Raw genomic sequence first — 16,192 nt, 5'->3', positions numbered from 1 at the left:
AAACCAAACTGGAAAGTAACATCAATTAATTCAGAACTACCAGTCTTGGTTTTGTCTCTGTGTAGACTGTGGTCATCTCCTGGTATGCCCAGCCATCATCATCTCATGATGCTCGGCTTTCGTGGCGCCGAGTCTCTATGTCCTCTGTGTACTTCACTGCAGAGTTGCAATGGACATCACACACTGCTGTGAGACCTGAGCAGGTCTGTGGGGTGTGCAGTTTTATGTCAGCTCAGGTCTGTGGGGTGTCCAGTTTTATGTCAGCTCAGGTCTTGACTTGTGAAGCCATCAGGGCCTGTTAAGTATTGCTGAGTATTATTGTTCCCAAGGCAGGTTATTTTATTTTATTTTGTGTTAGAAAAGGGAATCCCAGCTCTCAGCAGTCCCTCTAGGGGCCTTCTCCCCAGCAGTCCTCTTGGAGCTGGCTGTGGGCAGCGCGAGGGATATAGCCATCTGGTTTGCAGAGGAGGAGCTGTGCCTTGGAGCAGTGCGTGGGGCAGGGGCTGGCTCCGGCTCCTTGGTAGGCTCCAGCCCGGTGGGGGCCTGGAGGCCTTTGCATGGGCTCCAGACAAGCGCTGGGCTCAGGCATGTGGCCGTGTGCTGCAGCCTGGGTGGCCCGGAGGGGACCAGGGTGGCTGGTGCTCAGGAGACGGACAGCCCAGCCAGTGCCGGCACCACACCCGGCCCCAGCATGTGCCATTCAGCCCTGCCTGCCCATCCAAGGGGGCCATCACCATCTTCATCACCATCATCACCATCGTTTCCCTCCACTCAGCTAGGGGGGCTGAACACAGCGGTGACCGAGGGCGTGCCCCGTGGGCTGACCCTCAGGCCAGCTCTCTGCGGGAGGAGTGCTGGCAGGCTCGGCTATGGTGGGCAGAAGGTGTGAGGAGGTGGACGGGCCGGTGGCTGCTGGCCAGCCCTGGGGCTGCATCCAGGCCACCTCTCAGGGGCTGATGGCTGAACCTCAGGGCCTTTGGGAAGCTGATGAACTTCTCTCCTCTCCTCCAGGCTACTTTGGACTCACAAGAACACACTGGCAGCTCCTGCCAGAAAGTGGTACCAACTCCAGGAAGCTCACTGGCCGGGCTGGTGCACCAGGGAGCCAGCGCCTGCATAAGCAGGGTCCCAGGCTCAGCCCCAGAGGCCCATGCTCCCAGGGTCCACTAGACCAGAGGTCTTACCCCAAGGAGAGGCCCTGGAGGTTGCAGGCCCGCCCAGTGCATTCTGCATGGCATCAGGCACAGCAGGGGACAGCCCACCTCCTGTAGGGGGGACGTTTGGGGGCCTGAGGGTTCTCTGCTGCTCCACCCACCCCACGGCTCCCTCTAGGGGCCTCCTGTGGCTGCTCCATCCACCCCACGGGCTCTGTTTTAAGGACATCCCATGCTGCTCCATCCTACCCCACGGGCTCCCTCTAGGGCATCCTGTGGCTGCTCTGGTAAAGTGCATATTTTTCTCCCTCACCGCTGGAAGCCAGAGTCCAAATGAATCTAGTGGGGCCACAGTCATGGAGTGGTGGGTTGAACTGCAGGATCAATCCCTGCCCTTCGGCCTCCACAGCTAGGCCATGACCTGCCCTGTCCCCTGCCTGCCTGTGCTCTGCCTCCATCTTCTCCTGTGTCAGGCCTGGCTTTGCCTCCCTCCTGTGAGATCATCCTCGCCGTGACAGGACAGCCTGTTCAATCCAGGATCTGCCTCGTGACCTGTAACCACGGCTCTTGCTAAACCTGCCGTGCACAGGAAAGCACACTGTTCCAGTGCCCAGGGATGAGGGCCTGGGTGACTTTTTGGGTCCTCTCTGTCCTGCACTGCTAAATGAGCCCACTGTGAGATAGGCCTGGCTCTGGGTCCCATGGGGCTCTGGTCCGGCACATTCTGCAGCTGAGATTTCATAACCTGCGCACTAGGGCCATCCAGATGCTTCACAGAGGCCAAGAGGCGAGGGCATTACAACCTGTGCTGGACGGCCGGTGTTAGGAAACTGAGTCATAGTGTTAGGAAAGAATGCAGAGACCACATAACACCGAGCAGGGCAGGAGAAAGGAGGAGTGGGAAGTGAGTGGGGGGTTAGTGTTTTTATACATTCCAGGGTGGGATTGTCTTTCTGACTGTGTAATGTCTGTGCACTGTGTGTGTGTGTGTGGGGGGGGGGTAAGGTTTTATACATTCCAGGGTGGGATTGTCTTCAGAATGTCTGCAGCTGTGGCAGACTGCATAATGTCCATGCTGCTGTGTGTGTGTGGGAAGGTTTTATACATTCAAATGTGGGATTGTCTTTCTGACTGTATATTGTCCATGCAACTGTGTGTGCGTGTGGGGGAGGATAAGATTTTATTCATTCAAATGTGGGATGTCTTTCTGACTGTGTAATGCCTGTGCACTGGGTGGGATCATCTTTTTGACTGTGTAATGTCTGAGTGCTGTGTGCTGTGTGTGTGTGTGAGGGGAAGGTTTTATACATTCCAGGGTGGGACTGTCTTTCTGACTGTGTAATGTCTGTGCGTCTGTGGCAGTCGGTCACTTTCAGATAAGGTCATCGGTGAAGTTTTGTTGAGAACAACTCAAGGACAAAGCTAGCATTCCAGGCGGGGTTCCCAGGGAGGTGGTCTGTGGCCATGGGAACAGCATGGGGTTATGAGGACAAAGCGATTCCCATCACTTGAGACCCTGAAGGGCTATAAAAGTTGAGGAGCGTCGTGGTCTTTTCTGGCCGCTTCCTGCTGACATAGGGGTGTCAAGGGGTCACCAGGGCTGGGGTCTGTGCTGGGCAGGCCTTGGGGTACCTTCAGTAGCAGGATGGCTTTGACCTGCTCCTGGCCTGTGTGACTGCTGTTATGTAATTAATGAAGAACTTCTGAAAAAGATGTTTTTAAAATAAAGAATAGGGTACAAAGGTTAGGATAAGAATGGTCTCTGGAGATGGAGTTGTCAATGGTAGAAGCCTGGCGGTCCGGCTCCAGATGTGACTCCATTTACTCCCGGAGCTTACTTCGTGGAAGGCAAGTGAGGAGCACAAGGAGACTGATGAGTGAGTTACAGTTGGTCACAGCAGGAGTCTGTGCAGCTTCCCTGTAAAAGTAGGGACGCTCTGCTTAAGGTTCCTGACTTCAATAAGAAAATGTGCCAGAGCTTGAGCGAGCAGAGACGCAGAGCGGCAGGGTCACTGGAGAAGAATGCATCCTGCCACAGATGGCTGTCCTTTAAGCACTTTGTGCCAGGAAAAGTCATTTTTTCTAAGTTTTTGCATTTCTAGGATACACGGCTGTCCCCTTTTTTTGCTGCACCTTTTCAGTTTTTTAGAGCACACTGATGGTTTGTGGCCAGCAGGTAAAGTAGCACCAATCTAGGTGTGCAGATTCTGAAGGATTGAAGCAACGTTATCTGAGTTTCTGTAATATATAGAAAATGTTTAGCTTTTATAATAGGTCTCTTAGGTCCAAATGGCCACGTGTCCTTATCTCGAGGCCCTAGGAGAGCACCGTGATTTACAGCCAATTAGAGCCTTGAGGAGATACTGGGTCTGAGAGCTCTGTTGCTTTAAACTATCCTCCACTACACAGCCCTATCATTTCCACTCTAAATTAGAAGGGGGAGAAGTCATGGCATTAGACAGGCTTGCTGATGAACCATTTTCTTTTGACCACCCGGCTTCAGTAACTTCTGAAAGGACAAGCACAGACACTCCATTTAGGATTGGCCACCAACCCCTCTTCTCTGAGCAGTTCTTCCACCTGCCCCTGGTGGTCCCTCGTTGGCAGGACCTGCTCTGTCCTGATGGTTCTCTTCTCCTTACTGGGATAATGTTCTAGTTGGTGTTACTGCTCATTGCTGGGATGAGGTGTCCCAGTTGGCTGACTCCCACATTCATGGTTGGGGGGGGGTTGAGACTGAGTGGTCAGGGGAGAATACGAGCCAATAAACCCTTTTATTTTGAATTTAAGCAACAAGGAGATCAATAGAAATAGCTTTTAAGCAGGGCTTACCTGGAACTTACAACCAAAGTTAAGTTTGATAGACTTGTAAGAGTCATCTGTCCTGCTGTGGGTCTGCTTGTAATTGCCACAGAAGATCAGATCTGTAAAGGCAAAACTTATGAGTAGTCGTGATGGGAGTTTTGAAACAGCAACGGATTAAATAATCTAGTTTTACATGAACATTTAAATAAACTTTGTTAAAAACCTCACAAGATTAATAGTACACAAGCATTTACCTTTTCAAACTTCAAATGACATAGTTTTTCTTAATGTAATGTAGTAACTCTTAGATACATTTGTTAAAACCCAAATCTAGTGACTTTCTTTGTGGTTTGAGTTTAAAACTGCCCATTTTTCCAGTTGGCCTGCAGAGCCAGTTAACTCTGGGTTACTGTTGTTAGAAATGCACAACAACTCTCTGGTGTCAGAAATGAATAGACATGTAAGAGATACAGGCGACTTCCTCAAGGCAATCTTGCACAAAAGGGTGCAATAATGTTACTCTGCCCAGAGCTAGACAGGGACACCCAGCAGAGCAGTTTGCTAGGTTTTTATCCCAATCCACGCTGCCTCCTCCTTGTCACGGGGTCAGGCTCACATTCTAAGTATAATTGATTACCCAGGTTAGAAAGGTGGCTATGCCCGCCACACACTTTGTTTTAAGGTCGATGGGGTCAGTGGGAAGCTCCCTCTCCAAAGGAGGCCTCACTCATTTTGACTCCACTGATAAGGTTTTCTCCTGACAAGCAGCACACTTGGCAGTTGCTACTCCTTTGATAAAAACATATCTCCCTATCTTGGCTAGCTGATCAAGTTGTGTACCTGGCAATTACAACTTATTCTCTTAACCCCTTTGACATAAGATTTACATTCCTTACATGCCTGCTGGTCACAAATAGTATAGATAATAGTAAAAAAGCAAATAATTTCAGGAAATGTCAATACCACAAAATCAATATACAAGAGAGAAGTACTCTGGTTTGACAGAAAAGATTACTTTTTCTCATACCATGATGACAGTTCCTATGCATTAAAAGATTATTTTGAACATGTTCTCACACACACACATACTTATGCACAAAATAAGATTTTAAGATGCACTTATAATTTTAAAAAAGAAAGAAAATTGGCCATAAGTTCTCTAGAATTCCAGTGGTAGATGACATTCTTGCCCACTGCATGGTAGAGCCACATGGTCAGTACTAGAGAAAGAGACAGCACCAAACAGAACACAGCACAAAACACAAAACTTTTGCCAACAACAAAGAATTTAAAATGGAATCACAAGCATAGATTACTGAGAACAATAGTGTTAATGAGGCACATTAACATATGAATTGATTTTGAATGCTTCCTGGGTGGGTATCTGTTCCTCTCTTGGGCCTGCAGTGGGAATCAGGGGAGAAAGAAGCTCTCCTCACAAGGGAGTTTCCTTAAGAAGACACATTGTGCCAATGTGCTGGTGTTGGAGGTGCATGCACATAATCCTACCTATTTGAGGGTAAGATATTTTGAGATTGTGATTTGAGGCAAGATAGGGAAGAAAAACATGTTTAAAAGACCCTGTCTCCAATAAGAGCCGGATACAGTGCCGCACACCCTGTTTGTAGCTACCTGTTAGCCTAATAGAGTGGGATTGTGCCCAAGCATGGGCCCGGGCAGGAAGTGAAATCCTATCTAAAATTAACAATCACAAATCAGGACTTGAAGGCATGGCTCAGTGGTATGAGTGCCTGCTTACCAAACACGAGGCCCTGCGTCCCAAATCCCAGTACCACAAAAGAGAAAAGCACACACATTGTGAGATCATATTCCACCCTCACTGTCTTGACCTCCCTTGGCACTGAGGAGAAATATCCTAAGAAGAGTACTGATGACACAAACCCAGGTTTACTGACAATATAATTGTGTTGTACATGTAAACATGTCAGGCAACAGGCAGTAATCATTCAACCCAGTTCTACCCAGTTCTACCCACCACAGTACTGCTACCCACAGCCCTATTACCCACAGTATTACTACCCACAGCATTGCCATGCAGGTATCTAGCACATGGTATTCGGTCCTGTGCGCACATGATCACTTCAAGTTAGCAAGTTGCCCTAGATGCCCTGCTTGTGTCTAGCTTAGTCAGAGAAAACACGAGGAGAGAAAAGGAGAGCCACTGCACAGAAGCTCCAGCCTCCTCGTGTGACGCACCGGCACATGCGCCTTGGCTGTACTGAGTGTCTGCCAGCCCTCCGCCTCCACCGAGATCCCACAGAGACCTGAGAGTCCAGCAGCTGAGCTCACGTGTGGCAGGTGCTACAGTCACCCGAGGAGAGTAATGAGTGCTGCTGCTGATAATAACAGCACGCCAGTTCTATCTCCACGTCCCACTTCTCAGCTGTGTCCACATTACAAATGCGTGGGAGTAGAGGACCGTGGGAGCTCCCAGCACCACGGTAACCGCCGTTCCTTCAGGTTGCCCGATAGCGTCCAGGAACCACACCTGCGCTCCTGGTGAAGGATTATCGTCCTAGTATTATGAATGGATACTGCATCCTCCAATCGGAGGGAAAAGATGAAGAAAGTGGGAAAATGGGTTTGCTAAAAAAGAGAAATGAATGGATTCTCAATTTGATGTGTGTAAGTACTCACGGGTAGAGGGTAAGACTTGTGTTTATGGTTCACTGGGCCTCTCGCTTTGCTCCAGTGTGAATCCAAAGACTGTACAAGTCACAGAATTCCACTGAGGTCTCTTTCTCCACAGGATACATTCGCTAGCAGTCCCCTGAGTATCCTCAGATCCAGTCCGGGGACCGTGGTGTAGGTGTTATATCAAATAACAGAATTCAGGATGAAATTTTCTTTTTTTATTTTCTTTTATTTATTTATTTTTTGGTCTGGTCGTGGGGCCTGAACTCTGGGCCTGGGCGCTGTCCCTCAGCTCTTCAGCTCAAGCCTAGCGTTCTACCACTTGAGCCACAGCGCCACTTCTGGCTTTTTTCTTTTTGCTTATGTGGTGCTGAGGAATCGAACCCAGGGCCTCAGGCATGCAAGGCAAGCACTCTACCACTGAGCCACCTTCCCAGCCCCGATGGCATTTTCTTATATGCATATAATGCACTTTGATCATATTGCATCCTTCCCTTCCCTTCCCAGTACATTTCCCCCGTTTCTTCTCCTTGGTCTCCTTCCTCTTTTCTGCTATTCTACCATTTCCATGTCATCAATTTTGCCCTTAGATTCCACTTATGAGAGTAGATATGTAATTCTGTGTGAGTCTGGTTTGTGTCCATTCACATGAGGATCTGGAAATCTTCATGTTCAAAGAAAACTTTTCAAACTCAGAGACATCAGCGGTGCCCACAGAATCGGGGACCAGAATCTCCTATGGGAGAGGCTAAGAGGAAGTCCAGACCCTGACTGGGAGAAGCAGGCGGCCTACCTCTACTCCTGGGCCTGGGCACAGTGTGTCCTGGTGCTCCTGCTGGCCTAGGCCGCTGCACCTGTGTGTCTGGGCCCCACTGGCTCCTCTCACTGTGTCTCTTACACAGTAATACAGGGCCGTGTCCTCGGTTCTCAGGCTGCTCATTTGCAGGTACAGCGTGCTTTTACTATTGTCTCTGGAGATGGTGAACCGTTCCTTTACAGAGTCTGGGTACCATGTGCTACCATCATTAGGGTGAATTGCTGCAACCCACTCCAGCCCCTTCCCTGGAGCCTGGTGGACCCAGCTCATCCAGTAACTACTGAAGGTGAATCCGGAGGCTGCTCAGGAGAGTCTCAGGGACCCCCCAGGCTGCACCAAGCCTCCCCCAGACTCCACCAGCTGCACCTCACACTGCACACCTACAAACACAGAGAATCCCGGTCAGGAATGGACACATATAACCACCATTCCTCTCACCCATGTCCAGTCTCACTCAGCATCTCTTGCTGCTCATGAATTACCTTTTAAAACAGCAACAAGGAGGACCCAGCTGAGCTCCAGCCCCATGGTGAATGGTTTGTGTTCAGTCCTGGATGGGCCAACTGGGAACGCAGGCCTGGGACTCCTCGCTCAGCTTGGAGTGGCTGGTTTTCATCAGTCCAGAGAGGCCCTATTTGCATGCCTGCATGCTATATAGCAAGTTCTGGGACAGAGGTCCCAGAGGAGGCAACTGAAGCAGAGGAAGCTGTGCTGAGGTGTTAGTGGGAAGATGGCACTTTAGAGTTGCATCCATAAACCAGACGCAGAGACCCTGCTGTGCAACCTGCTCAACAAGTGACTCCTGGTACAATTTACCAAGGGTAAAGGCTGACGCCTCTCACCACCAGGCCCAGTGCTTCCCAGTTAGCGCAGAGACAGAGCTGGGCAGGCCTACTGAGTCTTGTGGCGCCCCATGTTCTAAGGAGAACAGAGTGTTTTGTGTCATTCTACCATCTACCTAGGAATGTGTAGGGATGGTGGCGAATGCAATGCATACCCACAAGCTCAGAGAATTTCTCATGACACATTTGTAGGACTTTAGCCCTCTAAACTCATTTGCATTTCTAATTGCCCGCCTGGGGTTGAACTCAAGACCTGGGTGCTGTCCTTGAGCTTTTCTGCTCAAGGCTGGCACTCTTCCATTTCACCCACAGATCTACTTCTGACTTTTCTGTGGTTAACTGAGGTTGTTCTCAAGCTGTGATGCTCTGATCTGAGCCTCCTGAATTGCCAGGATTACAAGGAGAAACCACTGGTGTCTGGCTCCAGTTCTTTATTTTGAACCGTGTATTTCCTGACCTATTTCACTCTGACACTGGTTTGGTGTTGAAATTCATGCACAGCTGTGCAGTATCACTTTAAAACAGCAAAGAAATAGTGACACCATTGATCCCCAAGAACCAGGTCTTCTTAAACACCACAGAGTGTAATGGTAGAGAGAGAAAAACAGGTAGTTTTCCCACAGATATTGAGAATTTATTAATCCTTTATTTACTCATTATAGCAAACCTGTGTATACCTGATATTAGGGAGCAGATGCCCAGTTCCCACTGTGTGGAGACACAGAGGACATTCTGCAGTGTCCGTAACGGCCTTGTAATGAGAGATGATCTTGCTTTCTGGAGTATCAGTCTCCACATGGACAGAGTAATGGATGTCTCCTGGTGAGATGAACGATTTGTCTTATCATCCACAAAACTGTCCAGGGGAGAACCTCAGAACTTAGAAGTCTTCTTCCTAAAGCCTGTAGAGTTCACACACAGGTTCTTGTTCAGGAAGTGAAGCTTGCTCTTCTCTGATCAGGATGTAATGGAGAAATAAACAAGGACCTGTTTGAGCAGGTGGGGGTGTCCGGGATGCAGGGAGCTCAGTCAGATTGCTGTGAGATCACCTGGGCCCAGCCCCTCGTGCCCACGATGCGCGTGCACAGTGACAGTGCTCATGATGGAGCCACAGGGACCCGGCCTCCATCCCAGACGGGACATCCACAGGACTCCAGAGCCATCGTGATGGAGGAAACCCCAGGACAGACGGGGCCCAGCAAGGTCAGTCTACATGCACATGGCCTGTTGTCTGTCCAGTCCAACCCAGACTCCTCGTGTCCACTTCCACGTCCCCTGGAGGACAGCAAGAGGCCCTTGTCAGGGGAGACTGAGGAGTCCACCACGTTCCCAGGGTGCCGTGGGCAGAGATCCAGGGGTATGGCCGACCCCTGTGTTTTATGACTTGGATCCCCAAGTACGTTTGGTGGTTGGACAAAGAGAAAAGGAGTCTGTGAATCACTGAGTCAGAAAGTGAATGAATGGAGCAATTCTGTTAGGTCACTTCTGAACCCCTGAACAGTGCTACAGGTGGAGGGAGGAGGGCAGCATTTGAGGCCTGTTAAGAGTCCTGGGTCAATGGACTGTGGGTACTTTGTCTGTCTGTCTTTGTCTGTCTCTGTCTCTCTCTCTCTGTACTGTTTTGAACTCAGGGCTACTATTTTAGGAACATACCTGCATTTCAACCCTTTCTACAGCTATTTAATGTTATTTATTTTCTGGTACTGTGCTGTGTTTTTGCCTGGGGCAGGTTGCAGACAGTGATTCCACACTTGCCTCCTGTGTAGCAGGAATCACAGGAAACAGCTGCCACATACAGCTTATCGATTGAGATGTATTGTTATTAAAGTTTAGCCCATTTGGCCTCCACAAAACTCATTTTTCTCTCCTCCTCTCAAGTCTCTAGGATTACAGACACCAGTCACCATGCCAGGCATTTTCCCTCTAGTTCACAGAACAAATTCCAACTCTGTGAATCCTGGGATCTTTGTCCTGAGTCTCATGGGGTCACCAGGGTCCCTGAGTTTCTTCAGGATCAAATACTGGTCACCACTGCAGAGCCATTTTTGCTTCCAGCATGATACTCTGTTCATTCTTAAAGTCCCAGCAAAGGACTGGAGCCATCACAGAGGAGTGCGGGTCATGAACTCAGGAGAGATGCTGTCACACTGTGGGCACAGAGGCAGGGCAGTCAGCAGGAGAGCAGCCCTGGGCTCTGTGTGCAGCTGCTCCTGAGCTGACCTGGCTCCAAGATGTGCTGAGCGCCCCCTGCTGGTGCTGAGCGCCCTGCAGGGAGGTTTGTGTCTGGCCCACACTGGATTTCCTGCACTGTGTCTCTAGTACAGTAATAGATGGCCGTGTCCTCCACTCTCAGGCTGTTCATCTGCAGGTGAAGTGTGTTCTTGCTGTTGTCTCTGGAGATGGTGAACCGGCCCTTCACAGAGTCTGGGTACCATGTGCTACCACCATCTGTATTAATTCGTGCAACCCACTCCAGCCCTTTCCCTGGAGCCTGGCGGACCCAGTGCATGTAGTAACTACTGAAGGTGAATCCCGAGGCTGCACAGGAGAGTCTCAGGGATCCCCCAGGCTGCACCAAGCCTCCCCCAGACTCCACCAGCTGCACCTCACACTGCACACCTGCAAACACAGAGAATCCTGGTCAGCAATGGTCACACACATCCACTGTTCCTCCCACTCATGTGCATTTGCACACTCAGTATCCCTTGCTCCCCATGAATCACCTTTCAACAGAGCAACAAGGAGAACCCAGCGCAGCCCCAGCTCCATGGTGCTGGTCTGTGCTCAGTCACTGGTGGAATCAGCTCACAGAGCTCAGGTCAGGGATGGGCTGGTTTTCATGGGCAGAGGGATGTCCTATTTGCATGTCCTCTGCTATAAAGCAACTCTGGGGCAGAAGTCTCAGGAGGACAGTGCACAGAGGAGATGCAGTGGAAGACAGAGTTTGTTAGATGAGTAGATAAACTGAAATGTCTGTAACCAATTGGCTTCAAGAAACCCACTGATGGAATATGAACTTCTTTATAGAAGTTTAACTCTGTTTCCCTTAGTCAAGATTGCTGAGTCATTTGCTTTTTAAAAACATTTTCCCTCTTCCTTTTGTATTGTTTATTGTTTGTATTTGGGAGGGTAAGGGGGTCACATAAAATCTGGAACAGGAATGAACAAATATCACAGAGATACTCACCAGACACTGTGGAAAATGAACTGGAAATCTTATGGATGGGGACAGGAGGGAAGGATTGGGAGAGAGCAACAGAAGGGAAGAATGGTTCATAAAGAACTGCACTGATGGTACCTGATTCACGTAACTGTAACCCCTCTGTACATCAACAACACAACATTTTTTAATTAAATAGAAAATAAAGGTGCCGTTCAGTGAGGCAGTTTATGAACACACTGAGGCTTGATCAACGTTTCCCCTTTCAACATTCCTGCCCACCCCTCCACCACCTCTTCCCTCTCCCTGCTTAATGTTCAGGACATGTATGCTGACATCATTGAACACAGCAGTTCATGGATACAAGGCATGCGGATCTGTGTCATTCCTTCCTCACCTTTCCCCTTTGACCCACCCTTAGCTCAGTGTTCTCAATTCTGTGGCATAGGCACTGTATTCTTGCCTGCATTCTCCACGTTGTCTCCTTCATTCTTCTACCATTTGCCCCTCATCTGCCCACTCCCAGTACCCTCTTTCTGGTGCTTACTTTGTTGGTTTTTGACTTAGTCTTTGTGAAGAGCTATACTCCTTGATCTCTCCATAGAGTCTAGCTGTGAGCTGGTGGCTCACACCTGTAATCCTAGCTACTCAGGAGGCTGAGATCTGAGGATTGCGGTTCAAAGCCAGCCTGGGCAAGAGAGACTGTGAGACTCCTATCTCCAAAAAACCACCAGAAAACCAGAAATGGCGCTGTAGCTCAAGTGGTAGAGCACTCACCTTGAGCTGAAGAGCTGAAGGACAGCGCCCAGGCCCAGAGTTCAAGCCCCATGACCAACCAAAAAAAAAAAATCCATAGAGTCTATTGTATGTGTCTCCCAGTGAGACGTATAACAACAGCAGGAGAGGACCATTAGCATCGTTGTTCTGGGAAGCAGGGATGACCTGAGCTCTCTGCTCTTACTGCACATGGAGCACTGCTCTCATCCACGCACATTGTGAGAAACCTGTCAGCCAGGAAGGTCACCACGCTAGACCCAGGTCCCCACCGCCACATTGTCCCCCTTTCCCACTTGTCTCTGAAGAGCCTTTTCTCCAGGCCTTCACACAAACACAGCCTTGATACTGAGGCCTGGCAGCCTGGCTTTTGAGTGACCCAGGACTGGAAATACCCTCGGCAGATCAATGCCGCACATTAAAAGCCAAGCCTGTTGAAGGTTGCAGTGGAGGTGTTGTGTGGATGGAATGACATTCCTCACTAATTCCTCTCTGGCAACCTGGATCTGAGTGGGAACAGCCTAGAGAGGATGGCATTCCACCACAGAGGCAGCATCTGCAGCAGGCTCTGTGGGAGGTTCTAGATCTCTTCCTGACGGCCAATCGCAGGAGCTCCCACCCACCCTGCACCTCCACAGCCCACGAGCTCCAGGAGGACCTGGCCCCAGCCGGTCCTCAGTCCCATGTGCACAGGCTCAGGACAGTGAGGTGATGCAGGTGAAATCCCAAGTGACGACTGTTTTTACACTCATCCATGTCCCCTTAGCTACAGATTTCCCCTGAGCTTCCCGCCAAGTCCATAGGGAGGAGGACAGGACAGTCCAGGGCACCCAGCCTGGGCACACCAGTGAGTTCTTCCCAGGCATGCAGGAGCCAGGGCCACAGCCTCATTGACCTCCAGGTCCTGGTACTGGGCCTGGGGTCTAGAGACTGAATACAGGCCATGTCTGCAGGGGATTAATGTGAAGGACAGGTGTGGACAACACAGAGACAATTAAGAGCACATATATCCTTATAGGATAAAGCAGTGACCAGATCCAGAACTGTGGCTGAGAATCCCATCCAACCTTGTCATCTACAGCATGTGTAGAAAAGGACGGAGGCAGAGGAGCTGGTGGGGTCACTGCGTCTCTGCAGGTAACCACAGCTCAGCAGTGCCCACGACTGGGCTCAGTGGGTCACAGAGCAGCCCTGGTCCTGACCGATGACCCCTCACATGTCACCAGCAAGAGGAAAGGGGACTACGGGATCAAAGCCGGGCTGGATGCTGGGGTGTGTGAGTAGAACCCTGGGCCTTGAAATCCATCAGTGACATGGAGGCTTGACTCTGCAGAACATCCCGTGCACTCCCACCTGAGGATAAAGACTGACCTAGCCAGGGAGTCCACTGCGTCTCTCCCGAGTCTGAGAGGAAAGGACTGAGCAGGGATCTTGACCTTCCTCAGATTTGACCCCAGTGATCTCAGCTGTGTCCACCGACTGTGCATGGTGCTGTGTCTGGTCCTCTCAAGGATGCAGCATCATCCACAACAGAACCACGACAATGGAAGATGGAAAAAGCTGTGTTCTGAGGGGTTGGAGAACAGTAAGAACACAGTGGACAGCTCTGTGGGGGACGCTGCGTCCTGTGGAGAGGCCAGGCACACAGAGGAGTCAGGGCCTGAGCTCCACAGCTGCTCCTGTGACTGCCATGACCTCAGTGTGTGCCGAGCGCCCCCTGCTGGTCCTGACGGAGCATGAGCTCAGTGTGTGCTGATCGCCCCCTGCTGGTGCTGACTGAGCATGACCTCAGTGTGTGCCCAGCGCCCCCTGCTGGTGCTGACTGAGCATGACCTCAGTGTGTGCCCAGCGCCCCCTGCTGGTGCTGAGCGCCCTGCAGGGAGGTTTGTGTCTGGCCCACACTGGATTTCCTACACTATGTCTCTAGCACAGTAATAGACGGCCGTGTCCTCCACTCTCAGGCTGTTCATCTGCAGGTAAAGTGTGTTCTTGCTGTTGTCTTTGGAGATGGTGAAGCGGCCCTTCACAGAGTCTGTGTACTGTATGTTACTACTACATAAATGGATGAAATCCACTCCAGCCCCTTCCCTGGAGCCTGGCGGAGCCAGTTCATCCAATAACCACTGAAGGTAAATCCGGACACTGCACAGGAGAGTCTCAGGGACCCCCCAGGCTGCACCAAGCCTCCCCCCAGACTCCACCAGCTGCACCTCACACTGCACACCTGCAAACACAGAGAATCCAGGTCAGCAATGGTCACACACATCCACTGTTCCTCCCACTCAGTTCCACTGACACACCCAGTGTTCCTTCTTCTCTGCAAATTACCTTGTAAAATGGCCACAAGGAAAACCCAGGTCAGAGCCTCCTCCATGGTGGAGGTGTGTGCCCAGTGCTGATCTCAGGATGGATCCCCTGGAAGTCAGGCCTGACCTGCAGAGCTGCAGCTTTTCATGAGCAGAGGGAGGCCCCATTTGCATGTCCTCTTGGTATATAGGCAGCTCTGGGGTGGAATCTGAGCAAAGGCAGTGCAGAGAAGACAGGAGAATCAGGCAGTCAGCAGTGACAATTATCACATGGAAGAGAACACAGACCTCATCCCACAGCAGAGTGAATGCGTTAGGAGACCTCATCTTACTGCATTTTACACAGCACAGACAGTCATCGCTCACATTAGGTGTCATGATGTGTGCATGTGTCACATTGTTGGTGGTATGAATTTGTAATTGAAGAATCTCTTGATTGCTAGAGAGGTGCACTGCCCTTGAGCTGTGTGTCCAGCCGTCTTTGCTGTATTTTTCTTTAGTGATTTGGGATATGGCCATGCATTTTTCCTGGTGGTATGGGCGGTGTTCTCCTATCTGTGCTTTCTGTGCAGCTGAATGGATTGCTGTGCATGACCGTGTTCATCTCTGGGCTGACACTGTGTCTCTTGGACTGGCTCCTGTCATTCCTTCCAGTCTCCCTACCGAGGAGGGGCAACCAACCCATCTGACCATTTTGTCACTTTTAAACTATGGAAATGCAATTATTTTATTTGCTGCAAACTTGTTCAGCTTTACCACACAGAGGACTTGATATAACATTTCATAAGCACCACAGCACAGGGAAATCTGCTTCACCAGCAGCAGAGTCAGGAAATGGTTCATTCTTCTGGAAGCAAGTCCTTGGCTTCCGCTCTACCCCTCCTCCCAGCAGCAGTGGTTGTGGGTTAAGGAAGGCTGTGTGCTTCCTACTGCAAATATGCTAAGGGGATCATTTTAGGGCGGTTGTTTTATGTTCACTTTTCATCTACTTTTTTGGAGGGGTCTGGTTGTGTGGCCTGAACTCTGGGCCTGGGTGCTGTCCCTCAGCTCTTCAGCTCAAGGCTAGCACTCTACCACTTGAGCCACAGCACCACTTCCAGCTTTTTTTTTTTTTGCTTATGTGGTACTGAGGAATCGAACCCAGGGCCTCATGAATTCAAGGCAAGCGCTCTACCACTGAGCCACCTTCCCAGCCCCTTTTCATCTACTTTTATATTTGGCATTTGGGTTTGAAATCTCAGCCTGTGTTTGCTCAGCACGCTCTCTGCCATGTCTTCAGCTCCTTTGACTCTACGCTGTTTCTCACGTAGGATGAAATGACTTTGTCCAGGGCTGGCCTCATGCTGTTATCTTCCTAGGATGCCTATTATATTTGAGTTTACAGGTGTGGGCCCCATGCCTGGATTATTGTGAGATACGGTCTCATCAACTTCTTGTGCAGGCTGGCCTCAATCCATAGTTTGCTGGATGTTTTCCCCTGCATAGCCACCAAGTTCAGCTCAGTGGTGTCTTAGTCCATCCTTGGTGGTATAAACATATCCCCGATGGGGAAACCTACACAGGGTGAGGATTTGTTTCTCATAGTCTGGGGGCCAAGGTGTTCAAGATCAAGCACTTTTCTGTCTGCTTTGAGCTGGTTTTCTGGTTCCTAGGTTGGGATACATGCTGTGTCCTCATGT

General features: G+C 50.2%; 1 long non-coding RNA gene, 1 pseudogene and 1 gene segment (V, D, J or C); 1 reads left to right on the top strand and 2 right to left on the bottom strand.

Moving 5' to 3' along the window:
* Nucleotides 1-11,057, bottom strand: part of LOC122101352 — a 61,209-nt gene extending 50,152 nt beyond the window's left edge. Inside the window, 2 exon segments of the C gene segment in view lie at nt 10,582-10,892; nt 10,997-11,057. Of these exon segments, the coding sequence occupies nt 10,582-10,892; nt 10,997-11,042 (357 nt within the window).
* The window catches only part of LOC122101372, a 52,170-nt gene extending 37,984 nt beyond the window's left edge, over nt 1-14,186 (top strand). Inside the window, exon 3 of the long non-coding RNA XR_006146367.1 lies at nt 14,135-14,186. This is a non-coding gene — a long non-coding RNA (uncharacterized LOC122101372). The remainder of the gene's footprint in view (nt 1-14,134) is intronic.
* LOC122101360 lies at nt 402-14,596 on the bottom strand (annotated as a pseudogene).
* Between the last annotated feature and the right edge of the window lie 1,596 nt (nt 14,597-16,192).

This window comes from Dipodomys spectabilis, unplaced genomic scaffold (assembly GCF_019054845.1).
Source record: "Dipodomys spectabilis isolate Male_0828 unplaced genomic scaffold, ASM1905484v1 ptg000657l, whole genome shotgun sequence".
NCBI classification, from domain to species: domain Eukaryota; kingdom Metazoa; phylum Chordata; class Mammalia; order Rodentia; family Heteromyidae; genus Dipodomys; species Dipodomys spectabilis.
Note: the sequence above shows the minus strand (reverse complement) of the source record. Positions and strands in the feature narration are given on the sequence as shown.